Below are 18,399 nucleotides of genomic sequence, written 5' to 3'. Positions count from 1 at the left end.
ATTTTTTTTTCGGACTATGTATTAGAAATTTAGGCCCTAGGCGTCGGCATCGGCCCGACTCGTGTGATTTCGGTCCGCGATCAACGGTACCTTGAGTTAGGTAATTAACCAAGGGACATTACTAAGGTTTTTTTTTTTCTTCTTTGGCGAGTGACAAGACTCCTCGACCATCAACGGCAATATGTATGGTGCTGTGGTATGTATTTGGACCTCATCCTATCAAAATTCAAAGATATCGTTAAAATTCGTATAAGAAAAGACAAAAACTGTACAAGTAACGAAGTTTTTCTAATTAAATTCATTTGTAAAATTGTGTATTGAAGCCATGTAACGATGAGAAAAAACATTTTTTTAAAGAAATAAACAAAGATAATTTAATAAACTCTTTTATTTCCAAATAAAGCAGAAACTCAGGAACATCGTTTGTTTTGTATTGTTACGTTTCTATGTGTGGTTAGCCGGGCAAAAAACATACAACGTAACATACTTTCCCGGAAAATACACTTATAAAATAATTAATTTCCCGTTTCATACGTTTTTACAAAGCGGAAAATTCCTAAAATTCACAATTTTTTTTTTTTGTTATATTCCTCCTGATAAACTACGTTTTAATGCTTTTATTTTGAAAAAGTTCATTGTTTACCTTTGCAAACATAGAAAAATAACTTTATCACACCATAGATATGGATAGTATCAGGAAGACTGTGCACTTTGATAGTAGCATCTATGGCCAGCACCAAGCGAGACTAGTGGCGCAAACTAGCAATGATTATGAAAATGGTGCACGCGCTTTACCAAGGCACGGAACTCATATTTTGTGCATTCATTAATCTTTAACTGAATATACCCGTTTGTTATTGTTTTCTTACGATCGGATTGTTATGTTTTTTACGTTTCTCACGTTAATATTTTATCTAAAATTGTTCTGTTGCATTAAGTTGTTTGTAAAATAAAACAAACAAGAAAAAATTTCCGATTTTCTTTTTATTTAAATTTTTTCGCGGTAAAAAAAAGTGTACTGGAAAATAAAGGGCTAACTCTCTTGAAGATACAGTAAACTCCCGGTATATCGCGCCCCAATTGATCGCGGAATCGGGTATATCGCGGGTCAAACCATGTCCCCCAGTCAGAAATGAATAATAATAATAATGGAATAAATGGTTGACAGCAGATTAGGATAATTTTGCGTTGTAACTAACAAACTAAGCATCGGGCAGAAAAAAGCCTAGGTGTAGAAAATGTCCGCAGTAAAATTCTAAACAAGATATCTCCGTACATTATTCCTCGATCTTGTAGGGTTTTCAAATTATGGTCCAATCCAGCCCAGTGATATTTTCTGAAACACTAGTTCTTAACGTCGCTTTATCTCACAAATGAAGCATCGGACAGGGGACCTGATAAAGCCCACCGTCCAGCGACATTATCCAGCGTGACTCGGCTGGGGATTGATGTTGGATAGGCTTGGTTGTCGGCAAGCGCTGGGTAGGGAGAGGCTAGCCGAGAACATGGAGAGAGGTAGAGATTAGAGCGGGCAGAAACACCAGGGGGAGTGGGGGAGGGAATGTGTTCACGCAGCACACAGGCAGAGCATGAGTCACTTGACTGAGCAGCGTCGCTGCGTACAAGGCAAAATCAGGTAGTCCGGTGATTAAAATTCCACTCCAGAATCTTAATTGGTACTTTACTGGACATCTGTATATAAATGTTTTGTTACAACTTAAACCTACAGACGTAATATTATTGGGTAATTCATTGTATTATACAAGTTCATCTTTTTACTTTGGTATAATGTTTTAACATTAAATAGTAAAGTAAATCGGCTAGCGTAATTTTAATCTTTGCCCAGGAATTCCCAGTGGTCCAATACTTACGTGAACCATACTGTACCACTTTTGCCGTGAGGTAGTAAACAAGTCCCGTAAATGTTTATGTGTAGCTGTAGCGGTCTCCCGACCTTTAAACAGAGGCTGGGGAATATAACACTTGCCGATCCGAGCCACACACATTCAGCAACTCGACACAGCGTTTGGTGAAATAAGTAAAGACAAAGTTTAACATGGTTTTTAATACGGCGTCACTGATTTCGCTAAAATTAAATTGGCGCAATTTTTGTTTCCCACATGTGACCATTTATAATTTACTGTAAGCATGGATAATAAAGTTTAACCACTTGACACGATAGACGATTCTTTATTTTTTATTGTACGAATGCTAGAATCGTTTTTTTCCTGTATCTGCGGCCTGCTTCTACAAAAGACAAGCTATCTGTAAGTAAATCTAGAATTTTTATTTTGTCAATCAAACTCGGTACTTTGCGATTCATATTCGGTTTGAAGTATCACTACGGCCTTTCTTTTTAGAAGACTTTGACCACAGAATCGTGTGTAACCGCACACACTGCACTTACTTTGTTACGGACACTGACGAAGCAGATACTGTGGCTAACACCACGAGACTGGCAGCAGCAGCTTGTGTGCCGCACGTGTGTATGGCGGCGTGTGGCGCGCTCGTATGCCGTGCGACAAACTGTGCGCGGCACGCGGAAAAATAAAAACAATTCAACATTTAATATTTATCTTTAAAATTACTTATTTTTATTTTTTCACCCGTGTTTAGTGGAAACTGCGGATGTAAAGTCCGCACAAAGGCTATACTGTGCGTGCTTGCCGACCTATTAGAACACAGGCGGTGTTTTATGCCTTTTGACCTTGGTCACATCGAAACATCGCGGTTATGCAACAACGCGGGTAAAAGTTATGTCCCCCGACAACCGCGTTAAATAGGGAGTGTACTGTAGTTTGTATTTCGCTTCTATTTTTTATACTCAAGTATTTAAAGTTGTTCGCAGTTTGTATTTTTGTAAAAAAGAGGGAATTTCTATAGTATAAAACTAATTTATGTTATTTGTAATAATTGTTACTTAATGGGAAAATATTTTTCCCTGGAGTATCGAAAGTATCGAAGTATCGAACTGAAAAAACAATACAGAATCGAGTATCGAAAGTGTGGTATCGTCCCACCTCTATTTGGGATAGAATACACGACCCATGTCGCATGAGAGTGACATCTAAGCGACATCATTTATTTAGAATATAATTTGGATTGAACACTATGTTTTTATAAGTGTTTATTTTAAAAATCCACTACCTAAATAGTTGTTTTCTATATATATAGTAGTTTTTAGATTTCCAATTTAATTTATACTAACTGCATACAAAACAACAGAACACAAAATACATTATCAGTTCTATGTACGTATATAAGTTTATAAATATACGTGGAAAAAATATTTACCCTACAAATTTGTTTATTTTAACTGTGGTAGGCCATAGGCTCAGATAAGGTCACCACAATCTCTGCAGGAAGCCAGGTATTCATTCTTGGCAACGGACGTGCGTTCCTTCAAGGTCAGGGTTTGCTGACATCACCTCTCGGCTGTGACACGTCACCCGAGGCTAGCCCGTGGAGTTGACAACACTGGTAGGCTAATCCCTACCCGTCGCCCAGCTCGGCTCGGTACGGCCTGGGTGCGACAGAGAGGGCAACTACAGATTGTAACTGCGATAAGACACTTTTCCAACCACCAGCGCCTATAGAGCAGCCTCCGCTACCTAGCGGTATTCGGGCGACTGCGAGGTTCCTTCAGAAACTTCTACACAGGGTTATATTGTAATTATTTTGGATTGTTTGTTTTATTGTTTTTACAAGGGCTATGTGGTTATGGTTCGGTTTTTATCAAGAACCTGGGTTCTGGTTCTAATAAAGAAAAAAAAATCTAAATGCTGCATAAAATATAAATAGGGTTAACTTGGTCATTATTTTTTTATTAAAAACAATTAAAAAACCCATCAAAGAGGCATATACTCTTTGAATTGGACTAATTTTTTTTTATTTAAAAAAAAAAAAGCATTTTTAAACTAACCTCAAACTTTGGAAATGGTATGCCAATCTTTGCTGGCATCAAAATGTTGTCTTCAAAGATAAATTTTCATTTTCTTTTCTGGTTCAGCATTTTTGGCATTCGTTTATATATTTGTTTTGTATGTGAGGTAATAGAAACTTATGAAAAATACCAGGAACTGAAACCGAAGATTTGTGAAGTCGGTTTTGGGTTGGGTATTTTAAAGGAAATGAAACCTGAACCGAAAAACCGGGGAACCGCACAAGCTTATTTTTCCCATTTTATAGGATAGGTAGGCTTGCAGTGGCTTCTGGTATACTGTAGTATGTGAGGAGTGATGTAGAAAGGCAGCAGCAAGTGTTTGTGGTGGCAGGCCTGCTGTGGCTGCCTCCGGCAAGTCCCGGCACCCTGCTAGTGGATCTGCTGACGGACGACAAGGAGTTCCTGGCGGTGGAGGAGGAGATGCAGTCAACCATTCGCGAGCACCGTGACAACGGCCACTCAGGGGGTATCTTCTGCAGATACAACATCGTCAGGGTGTGTTGAGCAGCAGAAATCTCCTTGGTTTAGGTTTACCTACTAGTTACTGTAGTTGGTGGTCTCTCTGGGAGTGGTAGAGGGGCATTTTATGATTTTAAAACATACACTGGAATAAAAGAGCAAACTGAGAAGTAGGACAAAATTTATACACAGTTTCCATTTCATTTTTATTTCATATCAGATAAAGTTCTTGGAATTTTATACACACACGCAAGCACACGCACACGCAAGCACATGTGCACACACACCCACACCCACACCCACAACCCACACACCCACACACCCACACACCCACACACACACACACATACACACACACACACACAAACCTACACACACACAAACCTACACACACACCTACACCCACACCCACACCTACACACACACAAACCTACACACACACCTACACCCACACCCACACCCACACCTACTGGTTACCAAACATCTGGATTGGAAGAAAGGAAATATTTAAACATTTTTGGTATTCAAAATAATGAGTTTAGTAAAGTAAGTATTTTTATAATAAAAATAGATAAATATTGATAATATTTTAAAAATAAGTTAGTATATACAAATTACTTGTAATTATTTTCTCTTCACGTCGATGCTACGAGTCTCTGCACATGTTTAATTATGATTGAGTTGTGGGATGGATGTGTTGTGATTGTGTGGCGCGCATTCTTGCGGTGGGAACCGGCTTATAGTCTCTTGACCCTTGTAGCCTGGCTTGCGAGGTGGGTGGATGGGGAAGGTGCTTTCTGATGCATTTCTGGTGCCTGCTTCATCTCTGATGTCTCTGCCCTGGCAGCAGGCATAACTTGTGCGTAGTGAGATCATTACATCAGGAAGATTGGAGAAGGAAATGGGACTGACCTTTTGTAAGGTTTGGGTCCCTGATGACCACGATCACTGAAGTGTCGTACATGATGCGAGGGTAGTGCATTCAGTCCCATCTCTGTGCCATGATTCAGCTACAAACACTGAGTCAGTTCCCAATGGTTCAGAGGACACTACTATCTTGTAAAACAGACATGTTGATGGCTGAACAGGTGTTAGAACCTTGCTCCTCTAGTGATGAGAGTCCACTGTGTTACCACTGCGCAACTTCATGTCCACTGGTACTCGTCAACTGCTGCAGTGGTTCTTGAGTTCTTGTCGATGATGAGATTGGCTCGTGTCCAGCAGCTGCTGGGGTGTAAACTAGTGTAGGCCTCCGTCTCATGTTATAGCTTGCTGCAACCACCGACCCTTCCCATAGTGTGGTTTGACATTGAGAACTATTCTCGTCACTTTCAAACAACAATCATGTTGCATGTGTGCTCAAATGGAATATTATAATTTTTTATTGATGTATTGAATCTAAACTGCAACATTATCGTAAACTTAGATTTTCCAGCTCCTTAATAATTTGGTTTATTATATTTTTGACATCACAATTTGTTATGTTGTTATTAGAGATGTACATGTCTGCAAATTTTTGGATCAAATAAGTGAGGAGTTCAGTAACAACACAGTTGAGTCAGGCCCAAACTTTTTAAGTTGGTCTGAGTCATTAAATTTAAAGTGAAGCTCTTGAACAATTATGTGTTTCTGGTTTTTATGTTAATGCACTATTAGTGCACATGTCAAATATATACAGTCAAACCTCTATCTATTGTTTTTCAGGGGATCAACAAAAAAATTCAGTAGATGTGGACATTCAATAGATGTGGACTTCACTCTTAGATTTTGAAAAAAATATTTCAACCTCAAAATTAGTGTCAGAAATATATCAGTTACTTGTCATTAAAGTTTAATCATTTGAAAAAAAAATAAAAATGGAAGCATTTTACTTAATTCAATTTACACTTGCAAAAAAAAAACATACGCACATGGAAATTAAAGTCTTTTTCAATATCTTGAAGTCTGAAATATGTTTACTCATGTCATCAAATGTAGAGGTGTGCTGAAGAAGCCGATTTTGCCAATATTTAGTTGAATCGGCATTTCTGCCAACTTCCGATACGCTTGTTAGTTTTCGGCCGATATTACTGAAAAAACGAGAGAGATTGCCATAACCTAAAAATCCACGAGTACCCTTTTCACTTTTCGTAGTAGTACTGCATTCTTTCAGATCGCATTATTTCTTCGCAACATGTGCTAACTGTACATATAAAAATTTAACATGCTTTTTTTTTTCAATAATGTTCTTTAATTTTAATGTGTCATAAATAAATACATTACCATCACGGTAAATATACATCTCGGTTGTTACGGTAACTATAGTGCAAATGTGGTAGCTATCGTGCTTCTGTAGTATTATGGTATCAACAAAGAATCTTTAGTTCTTTTTATGGTAATTATCGTAATATAACAATTGGGTTTGTACTGTAGTTATGGTACATCATCCATATTTCTTCGTAAGTTGTTGTTCATTTGTCTTTTCTTCATGTTTACGTGCTCTATTACTTGGCTTCAGATTTAAGGTGATTTTTACTACTTCTGTATACAATCGTTATTGTTTTTATGACGGTTTCTGTCTAAGAAATGGTTATTTGTGCAAAATATTTATGGTTAAACGATCATCTATTATAATTTATAGTGACGGGACCACATATTTTGTACAATCAATGCGGACAAAACGATAATTCGAACATCGGTACAAGCGGACTTTTTTAACCTTAGTTGTATGGCAATCTTGCCGGGACAGTAGAAAGTATACGATAAACACGGACAATCGATACATGCGAGTTCGATAGATAGAGGTTCGACTGTATTGAGTTTTAAGAAAAATACAGTTGAATCTTGTCCTGTTAAGTAAGAAGGTCAAGCTGCAGCTACTTGCCCAACACTGCTCGATTTTTTGAGTCTAGGCCCATCCCTAATTATTATTGCTGCTTAGGCTTAAACATAGTTTTTTAAAAGATTACCATTCATGTTTGAACACATTTTCTGACAAAACTGGCTGAATACATGAGAGATCTGACAGCATTCAAAATTAATTAATTGTATTAAAATTGACAAGAGTGCACACTTGTTTCTTTGGTTTTTAATGTATGCAAAATAAATACTAAGTTAGTTCCTAATTTGTATAAATGTGACAGTTCTTAATCAGCTGATGGTTCCCAGCATGCCATCTGCCATAACCTCGCCCATAAAGATATCTGTCTTGTTAATACTAGTTCTGCTACTTCAACACTGAATCAGGGGTGGACGTGTATTTTTGGTTGAAAATGGAGGATGGACTATTTGAAGAGGTGTGTTGAACCAGCTTCATCAGTCTGTTGTGAGTTTGCAGGTCTCCATCTAGCTTATGTACAAGTTTGATGGAGATATAAATTGTTGAAGACAGCTTTAAGGTTATCTTGTTATCCACCAGACTGCTTAATCTTTTTTTTTTTTATTAGTATTGTAGTGATGGGTCAGTCCCGGTTCCCGGTACTCAATTCCGCTGGTTCTCAGCAAATTAACCGGCACCGAGACCATAAATATAATGTTGGTACTTGTATTGATACCACGAAAAGAATAACGTCTAATCCTTTTCTCGGTAAAACGCTGTGGTATATTGGCAGCTACCAACACGCACACGTCTTTTAACTTCACTTTAAGTCCCATGTGAAAAGTGAATGGTTCGTAAATCTTTTAAAATTTCAGGCAAAATCAACAAAGGGCAGTCTCCCCTTCTCTTCCTTCACTGCCTTGCTTGCAGAGCCTGCCCACATGGAAAGATAATGCCAGTAAAGAAGTGGCCTAACGTAAACAAAAGAGTTTTCGTGCCGATATTCCAACCTTTTATTTGTCCTTCATTTCACTAGCAGACAGGGATGATCATTTCAAATAAAAGTAGATCTATAGAAAAATAACACAGTCTCAATATACTTTTAAAACTTATCAAAAAATAAACGCCCATGATTTAAAGTTGTCATTCAGCACTCAAAACAAAAACTTTCTTCATTCCTCCTGCGCTGGCTGGCAGAGTTTTTCCATCACTCCCACCACCTTCTCCAATAGGATGTTTTTTTCTTCATATGTCACACAGGCCTTCAGCACTTCCACCCCTAGTCAATTACTTGTTCCCAGCCACATATTTTCAAGCCAAATAACCCAATGACATTATTAATACCAGTATTCTCAGGGGTTGGGTTTTGCAAGATAAAGTGTCCTTTATTAATTTCTCCAATTTTACTCAAGTTTTGATGTCTTGTCACCCAAAAATTTTAAAAACTTGCTACTCAATAAATTCTGGGCCTCTAAATTATACCTATAATACAACCAACATATCATGTATTAAAAATACTCTTTGCAATTACTTAGGTATGTGGTAAGCCTGTGTGAATATTCAAATTTTTGTATGCAAATATGAATAATAAACTATTCATATCTGATTCACCTCTAACACAAACACTTTGAAATAACGAATATTTGTTTCCTTATGAATATTGTACATTGTGAGTTTGTCTTACATTAACTTTCACTATTGTGGTTAAGTCATTTCTGCAATATAAATACCCCTTTTTGATTTGTTTAAGGGAATTCATAATCCAAAACATGAACAATAAGTGACGTTTTAAACATGCAACAAGTGTTCCAAGTTTTTTTTTTTTTTTTTTCACTACTATCTTCCTAAAATTTTACAGAAAAATCACGTCAACAATTCAAAACACGGCACTTTTGTAATTTCAAACTTGAAAACAAAATATTATTTGTATTCTTTTCATCACACGCACCAGAAGTGGGGAAAAAATAAAAATAAAGTCAATCTTAGACTACAACACCACAAAACATGGACACTCCATTGAGATGGGCGTTAAAAGAAGTAATCATCATAGTTTTAACGGCAAATAAATTGATAGTCACAATCAATCTAACACCATGTGATACAGCAGCAGCCTTACTTGCTGTATGTATCTATGATGAAACAAATGTTGCAACTCAAAAATCTATAATAAAATAACATAAATTATGTTTTAAGATTTCATATGAAATTAGCAAAAATCATTTTTTATAATATTGCTGAACTAAAAAATAATTTATCTGAGCCGTTAACAACCATAACTCGTGAATAACTAAGGTTTCAAAATTTAAATATGAGCTCATTCGATCACTAATTTGGGAATACATCATTTAAATAAAAAAAAATTATTTAAAATTTTTTCGTAAAATAGATTGGAATGGATTTCACAGTATTTTGCTTTTCACAAAAATTTCTGGATTAAATTGCAGAATAGCAGGTTGTGGAATTTTTTTTTTCATTGGTGTGCCTAAATTAAATACTAACCCAGCAAAAATAAACTGTTATTTTGCATTACTATATATTGTTGCACCACAGGATGTCTGTACAGTGCTGCTGTTGCATCTAGTGACAAGTGAAGCAACTGTGCTACCTAGGGGCTAGGTGATTTGTTTGTGGTCAGATTATGGTAATGTGGGGGGCACTGAGAAGTAATTTTAAACAAATACAGTACAACCCTGTTATAACATTCTCCAAGGGACCAACTTAAAAAAATGTTATAAGCAGGAAAATGTTATAAGCAGGAAATCATAAAATTACATCTTCACTTTGTATAAATTACGTGTCGATTGATTAATTTAAAGAGTATAGGTAAAACAACACAATACAGGAGTAATACACTAAGTACAGCAATAGAGTGGAAAATTGGTTAATTTTATTTATAGATAATACCTAATAATATGCTAAAAAAAAAGTGTTGTACGATACAGTTCAGACACAAACAGAAATATTCAACTCTTTTGCAATCACAACACCCTTTTTGTTGGGGTTCCTGTCCACTAGTTAATAAACTGAATTTTTTCAGCTACAGAATATGATTTTCGTTTATATTTATCGGCCATCTTAGCCGTACAATAACCTGAATAAAATTTCAATACTGCGTATTTTAATTAAATACGACCGTGACTACAATAAGTAAGTGAAAAAAAAAAATTACGGTAAAGGTTAACCACAAACAAAAGCCGTGAATATATCCATAGAACATTTAACCATCTCAAGGTGTTAAACCTTTGAAACAAAAACCAGCACCATAGAATACAGTAGCACTGTTTCCGACCATGTATCAGTGTACAAAATGTGCATCATAAGTATAACGGAACAAGTCATAGGCTAACATGTGCGAACAGGACGCCATATTGATAGTTGATCCGGTGCAAGTTGTTTAGTGCGTGTGTACCACGTCTATGGTGAACTACACAAATGTAAACATCTGATGTTTGTATATGCGTGTTGTATTTTCTAGCTATGTTTTTGCTCTAAATTATGACTTTGAAGGAAGAGATACTGAAAATTGTGGCAGTTATCAAAGCAAATTTGAACGTTAAAGGCGGGAATGTAGAAATGTTAATATTGTTACAGGCGGGAAATTAAAGCATTGTGATAAATGGAGAAATGACGGGACCATGAAATTATGGTGTTATAGGCGGGAAAATGTTAAAAACGGGAATGTTATAACCGGGTTGTACTGTACACCATTTATTAGGGTTTACTGTATCTTAAGTACAACTTGAAATTGTTTGGTGTTTGGGGATTAACCTAAAACTGAGAACCGAGAATCGGCAACTGATTTTTAAGAACTGAAACTGAGCCGAGAGGAACCTGGAACTAAAAACCAGGAAAAAAGTAGAACCAACACATCACTACAGTATTACAAGTATGAATACCTACTAACATTATAAATGTGAAAGTGTGTTTGTCTGCATGCCCTTCTTTTACGCAGCAATGGAACAATGGATCAACATAATTGTTTGCATATACAGTAGAACCCCGATTTTGCGAACACGGATTTAACGAAAACAGCGATTTAACGTAAAGGTTTTCAGGAACCATCAAAAAACACCAATTTATTAAAATAATAATATAGATTTCCAAAAAATGAAAGTAAATAGTAATGGAATCTTATTAAAAATTACACTTTGTGGTGTCAGTAATAGAATGGAGGTACTATATATTAATATGTGCCTTTGCATCATCTGTCCAAATACGAAAAAATAAAAATAAATTGTTCAAATTGCTTAAAAACTGCGGGCGCTGTAACTGAATTGCGTAGGTGCGTGCCATTGCGCGCGCCTGGATAGATAGACTGTCCGCGACACATGACGTCATGAAGGGTTTCTTTGTCCGAATTCCCCTCCCTTTCTTCAATGCCTGGCTTGACTCACCACGTTATCTTCCAAACACGCCCGCATAGTAACAGTGCTAGCCAATAATCACACGTTTCCAAATATTCCCTTTCCCATCCTCCAGGTTTTTTCAACTTGTGACCACGTCACACCAATACGCCATTATCATTATTCACTAGAGGTGTAAAAGTAACGAAATAAAGCGTACCGGTATGTATTCGTTACTATAACAATTAGTACTCGTTACTATCGTATCACGTTACATTACTCGCTACTTCTGATACCGCATAACATGCTATGTTATGTTGCAGCAACGAATCGAGTCGTATTGCGTACGCGTACAGTATAACGTCGCGTAAATAATAATAAATAGAATATAAACAATTAACAATATTTGATAGTTAACAGTTTTTGTTAACCAAGAAACAATTAAATCTCATTAAAGCGGCTTTTTTATACTATCTCTTTTAAGATAAGAACAAAAAACGTGAACATACGCGATAATAAAAACATATTTCTAATTTGTAAACAATACTTTCTTACGTTGTTTCTGTTCCAATCTCAAACTTTGTGTGCACACACAATACCTTTAATAAACAGTAAAAAACTTTGACGACTAATTTCCAAATTATACTTTACTTAATAAACAAACATCGTTCTTTGTAACGCAAATTCACCGAATATGCGAGCGCATGCGTAAAACATACGAAAAATGCGAGTAACGAGATGCAGCCGTGTGTAACGTTTCGTTACTCATTACTAGATGGCGCACCTGTTACTCAGTACCGAATACATACGGTTTGCTACAGCTTTATTATTCTCAGTAAGAGCTTTGTGAGCGGTGTTTAGTTTTTGAAATACGTTTTGTTAAGTGCTGCGCAGCTCAGCGAATAAAGAGAGTCAGCCGGCGGCTACGCCGCGCCGTAATAGCAGCTGACCGAGTACAATGACCTTTCTCCGCGTACGGCGCGCTAATGACGGAAATTTTCCATCAATTTGCGGCCAATTTTTTTATTTTTTATTTTTTACTGTGACGCAATGTGTATGTAGCTCGTATTTGTTATAAACGCTGCAGTTTGCGACTGTATTTTAATACACTTGAACGTATTTCTTACACTTTACATATTTTTAAACTTTTATTTTATGCCTCATTTTTCACGGTTTCTGAAAATCTGTATGTACGACCGAGGTGTACGTACGAACCGGGGGCCGTACGAGCGAGATTAAAAGACGTTGAAGATGTAAAGTTGACGAAATCTGAGATAGCACGGCAGCACAAGATATCAGCGTCGACCCTGTCTACGATATGGAAACGTAGGGACGCGATTATGAGTGCGGGGGTAATTGAAAATCGGTAAATCGGATTTAACGAAACATCGATTTAGAGTAAACATTTTCGGTAACCATAGCACTTGGTTAAATCGGGGTTCTACTGTAGGTAGTTTATGGGCCAAAGAATGACATGGACTGCTTATAATTATGAAATTCCATCTCTAAGGGAGTGAAAAAGAGATAAATTCGTATTTATAATACAAAATCATAGGAAGTAAGTCATAGAGACATAAACAGTGAGTTTGTCATTTCTTACAGGGTCATGTAATAAGGTCTGGCAACTTTGTACCCTTCTACTTGGCGAAATCCATTCTCTTAGTGAAGCTCACGGTGGCTAGTGAACTAAAGACGCTAATATAAGTTTGGTTAGAACTTCGTCGATAGGTGGCGTTGCCTTGAATTTATAATGTGCTACTGTTTGGTGCATCCGTCACGTTTTGCCTAGGGGTTTCTGTCTTCCCACAAAATGAAGCTGAAGATTGGCATCCGGGGTTTGCTAATGCTTAAAAATTTTCGTTTTTCAAGTGTATATCCTACAGACTTTAAACTTGGTAGTGATGTTCCTTATATTGCGATGTGTTTAGCCCGAGCAATGCCAGGTACTTCAACTAGTACTTAATAAATTTCCTTTCACTATTTATGTAAATTTTTAGTATTTGCCCACTCCTAAATGATTTTGTACTGTGGAAAGGAGTAGGAGATATAATACATAGGGCCTGGAAAATTTCGGTGTTTTCAGTATGCAAAAAGCGGTACTTTCAAATTAGAAAAGCGGTGGTTTAAAGTCGGTATTTTCGTTATGCAATGGAAATTTTACCGGTATTTTAAATGTTGACTAAATTGTGCAGTTATTGAATATAATAGTTTACATATTTAATAAACAATCCATGTATACTAGGAATAGACTAATATGCATAATAACAGCCAATTAAATCCAAAACAGTTACACAAAACAGACACGTTGCTATAGATGTTTGCAACTACAAACTTTCTTTTTTTTTTTTGGCTGCCAATGCCACATGCTTAGCCGACTTAAGGTGTTTGTCAATGAAATCTTTTCTATCCCATGAATACAGTTGCAAAATTTGCACATCACTGTGCTATTGTCAGTACAATAAAACCCATGTTTATGATACTGATATGCTCGTATTTAATGGAGTGGAGGAACACGGGGTTGCCACTTGAACAAACCCCAGCGCACAAATGAGAAGAAACTTAGTGTGAACTATACCCCAGATCAATTTTGAGCATCAAAACCATACACGAACACGGCTTATGTAAAAATAAGGTAATTATGCTGAAACACAAGACTTGGGTTAAAGGATACTTCAACCTTGTGTGGATCAGGTAGAAAACATTCGGCTATAAACGAAATAAATAAGAACAATGCTATCCTGAAATGCTGTGACATGTTTTTGGAGTAGATAATCACAGCAACAGACCGACAGGATGCGCTCCTGCCCTTGCCGTCAGCGATGTTTATTTTGACAGCTCAAGCAATTATCTTTTCCACGTCCCTTCGCAGCGTAAAAAAAAAAAAAAAAGAGAAAAAAAACACGCTGGCAGTTTCTCACGCAGAAGGTTGAAATAAGGGAGGGAATGTGTTGAAATGTTAGTTGGATAAGGAGGGGGGGGAGGAATTGTTTTTACATGGTTTGTGGCTCTGGGAGGGATGAGCCTTGAAGAATTAGCAGGGGATGGGAGAGGTAAGCGTCACATCACGTATGACGTCAAGCTGCCGGGCGGGTAAGATAACATGACAGCTGAGACGGCTTTTCGTGCGATAGTGGACACGCCGAGCTCGGCTAGACACTGCCGTGTGGACAGTCTAGAGGGGTGGTATCTATTTTTAGACGTCTTTTGTATGCCTGGCTGCTTACAGTACAGCTCTCGCCAAGATAAACGTGAACACATAGAGCCCAACAAAGTGTAACAGACTTATTTTTCAGCCGATTTTACTCAAATTTTCGACTTTCTCTGCTCAAAGTTTTCATGTTTTCTCAAAAAACGGTCATATAAACGGAATTGACGCATCAGAGGGGGCTCGCATCGGCGGGATTCTACTGTAATGGTACTTTTCGGGGATATATTCGCAGTGTAATATAGAAATGTTGTGGTTTTCGCGAATGTACTTACTTTTCGCGTTTTCATGCGAAATTCGCGCAAATTTTCGCAAAATTCGCGATCGCGAAAAATTCCAGGCCCTAATAATACAGCATGTTCATTAACAGGGATTGTGTCAGTATCCTTAATACTGCTGCATGCATGCAGTGTTGGTATGAAGTGTGCTGTGGCAGGAACAGAGGACTTGGAGCATGTGTTGCAGATCCAAAAAGTACAGAACCGCAAGCTATGGGAGCGCTATGCACATCGCCGCCACGAGGTCTCCGAGGAGAATGGTAACCAGGGCAACGAGCGCATGCTCTTCCATGGATCCCCATTCATCAACGCCATCGTGCAGAAGGGCTTCGACGAGCGACATGCATACATCGGCGGCATGTTCGGAGCAGGTGAGTGCTTCTCTACTGATTGAGTCGTTAACCTCTCGTTGGTGCTGCTCTGGTCTCACTGTGTCAATACACTGGCAGGCATCTACTTCGCGGAGCACTCCTCCAAGAGCAACCAGTATGTGTACGGCATCGGCGGGGGGACAGGCTGCCCCATGCACAAGGACCGCTCCTGCTACGTGTGTCACAGGTACACTGCCTGCTTTAGCATTTCTGTTAGCATATTATTAGTTTGGTTAAGACAGCTTGTTTCAACCAAAACATAAACATATATTCATTAAAAAAAAAGGTCCTGGAAAATATTGAATATGTATTTAACTAGGAAACTAAAACAAACTCACACATTACACTTCATGTGTATAAGTTCCTCTGCTAACCGTTTATGTTAATCTGTCTTCACGTGATGAACTGTTATTAAAAGAAAAAAATCTGCTTAGAAATAGTGAATCATTCAGTCACATACAAAATTTTCTGTTGGGTAACGTTTCATGTGGTTGATTATGAATATTAAATATAACTAAAACTTCCCCAGCATAAATCAAGTTGTTTCTTAAAATCAAAGTAAACCAGCTGCAGAATATTATTATTTATCAATTAATTTTAATGACATAATTTATGAAATCATCTTTTCCGAAAGGAGATGATTAAATGAAAGAAAATAATTTTTTCACCATAAGTAAGAAACACTTTATTTTCCAGTGCGACATTGTGATAATGCAAGCCGTTTATTAACAGTTAACAATTTAATTTTCTGCTGGCTTGTTTTTTAAATTGGACCATTTCCACCAAATTTCCATAATTTTGTTTACAATGACATATACAGCAAACACCAAAGTTTAATTACTTTGCTAGCACTTCAAGTATCCTGTTACATAGTGTCGGCCGGGAGTTCAAGCCGGACAGACGTGTCTTGTGCGCGCAGTCGGTTCTTGTAATTATTTATGTTCAAAGTGTGATAACTACCAATATTGATTTGTCTCTACTAGATCAGCAAGACTTTAAGGGGTTTCCCTTACCCTTACAAGATGGTGTATTTGTGAACTGTATTAATAATACTAATTTAGCCATGTTCAGGTCGCCTACGAAAAAATCGTCAAATAATACGGTCGACAGCCTGAATAAAAATTCAAATTCACCTTCATTTACTCTGAAACTTCAAGACACCAACATGGATGATCTATTTAATATGGTAAAATCTCTCTGTGTTAAGTTTGATGAGCTTAAGAGTGAAAATGCGGTGCTTAAATCCTTGTTGATGGACTCAAGAGAAGAATACTCTTTAATCAAACAAGAGTTAAATGAGATCAAAAAAAGCTTATACATAAAGCAAAATTCAGACTTTTCTTACAGCCAAGTGACTAAAAGACTGCCCAATAATAAGGTGATCGATGTTAATGGTGCAGTGAGTATACCCAGCAACAGCTCCACGCGCAGTGACCTACTTTCTGGTCAGCAAGAAACGCGCACGGTCAGGAACTCTAACAATAACAACCAGCGAGTCAACTCTGAAGGTTTCACGTTGGTACAAAAACCGCATAAGTCAAGACATAATGAAAACCCAGTACGTAAGAAATCTCCACCCCAAGTAGGAATACGTAATACATCCACTCTTAAAACTGTCTCCAAACCTACCTACAAAAAGACTAAATCCCTGTTTGTTACCCGTTTTGAAGCCTCAGTTAAAGAACAAGAAATTATGGATTACATCACAAATGAACTCAATTAATCTCAGGTCAAAGTTACTAAACTCCGAACGAAGTATAATATTTATGCTTCATTTCATATATCAGTACTTGAAAATGACTTCAGTAGAATCAATAATATTGTGTTTTGGCCAAGTGGCTGTTTAATTAGCCCGTTTTACGGTAAACTACATCCCGATCAAGTCTACACTAATCTTACCAATCAAGACAATACAGCAGTGACCATCATGCCTCCTAATCCAATAGCGTCAACTTCCACATCTAATTTGATGCTGGAGGAGCATCCTACTTCCCACAGTGAAGCAGTTCCTTAGAAATTATGATATTGCATATCAAAATGTGAGAGGATTAAGAACTAAGTCTAACGAATTTCTGGAAAACCTTTTAAACTCTCATTACGACATAATTTGTTTAACAGAAACTTGGCTCAACGATGACAACATAAATTCTCACTATTTCACAGACCAGTATATAGTTTTTAGAAATGATAGAAATCCTCAACTTACACTGAAAAATAGAGGGGGTGGTGTACTTTCAGCCTTTAATAAAACCAAATTTTTATCAGTGCTACCTGTTTACATGTACGACTTTCTCGGTATTGAAGCTACCTGGATCAAGGTAAAAACATCTCCTGCAACAACTTTTATCATTGGAACTATCTGCCTAGCCCCGGACATCTCGCCGAACAAATATCTCGAGTACCTTGAACACTTGGAAGAAAAACTATCTACCACTCAAGAAGATATTTTAATTCTTGGTAATTTTAATGTTCCAGGTATTGATTGGCTCACTCGGCACTCTTCAAACATTACTCATTCACATGTCAAATCCAAAGCCAATTACCTTCTCAACTTTGTGTCTACATTGGGTCTGACCCAATATAACCACACCCAACCTTGCAAAACACTTCTCGATTTATGCTTAACAAATCTACCTCAGTGTACAGTAACACAAGCCTCTGAAATACTTACCAAAGAAGATTTGTATCATCCAGCTCTAAACATTAACATTGAAATTTATTCTAGCTCAAGAAGTGTTAATCCTCCCTACAGAAATTACAAGGACGGTAATTTTTTAGGTCTTTATAATTCGATAAAAAATTACGACTGGTCACATTTCTATGAATCAACCAATGTTAATCATCAGGTGGATGTTTTAACAAATTGTATAACTGACAATATGAACACATTTATACCACTAATTTATAAAAAATTACCCAAATATCCGTTATGGTTTTCTAATGACTTAATTCAAGCATTAAAAAAAAAAAAACATTTTCACAAACTTTATAAACAATCCAACA

At 37.1% G+C, this 18,399-nt stretch overlaps 1 protein-coding gene across 1 annotated transcript in view; it reads left to right on the top strand.

Annotated features, from left to right (window-relative positions):
• LOC134527505 (poly [ADP-ribose] polymerase tankyrase-like) overlaps positions 1-18,399 on the top strand; it is a 269,207-nt gene that overhangs the window by 219,553 nt on the left and 31,255 nt on the right. The window contains exons 15-17 of the mRNA XM_063360229.1: positions 4,275-4,438; positions 15,213-15,396; positions 15,475-15,583. Of these exons, the coding sequence (XP_063216299.1) occupies positions 4,275-4,438; positions 15,213-15,396; positions 15,475-15,583 (457 nt within the window). The remainder of the gene's footprint in view (positions 1-4,274; positions 4,439-15,212; positions 15,397-15,474; positions 15,584-18,399) is intronic.

The sequence above is a fragment of the Bacillus rossius genome, chromosome 1 (genome assembly GCF_032445375.1).
Source record: "Bacillus rossius redtenbacheri isolate Brsri chromosome 1, Brsri_v3, whole genome shotgun sequence".
In the NCBI taxonomy this organism is placed as follows: domain Eukaryota; kingdom Metazoa; phylum Arthropoda; class Insecta; order Phasmatodea; family Bacillidae; genus Bacillus; species Bacillus rossius.
Note: the sequence above shows the minus strand (reverse complement) of the source record. Positions and strands in the feature narration are given on the sequence as shown.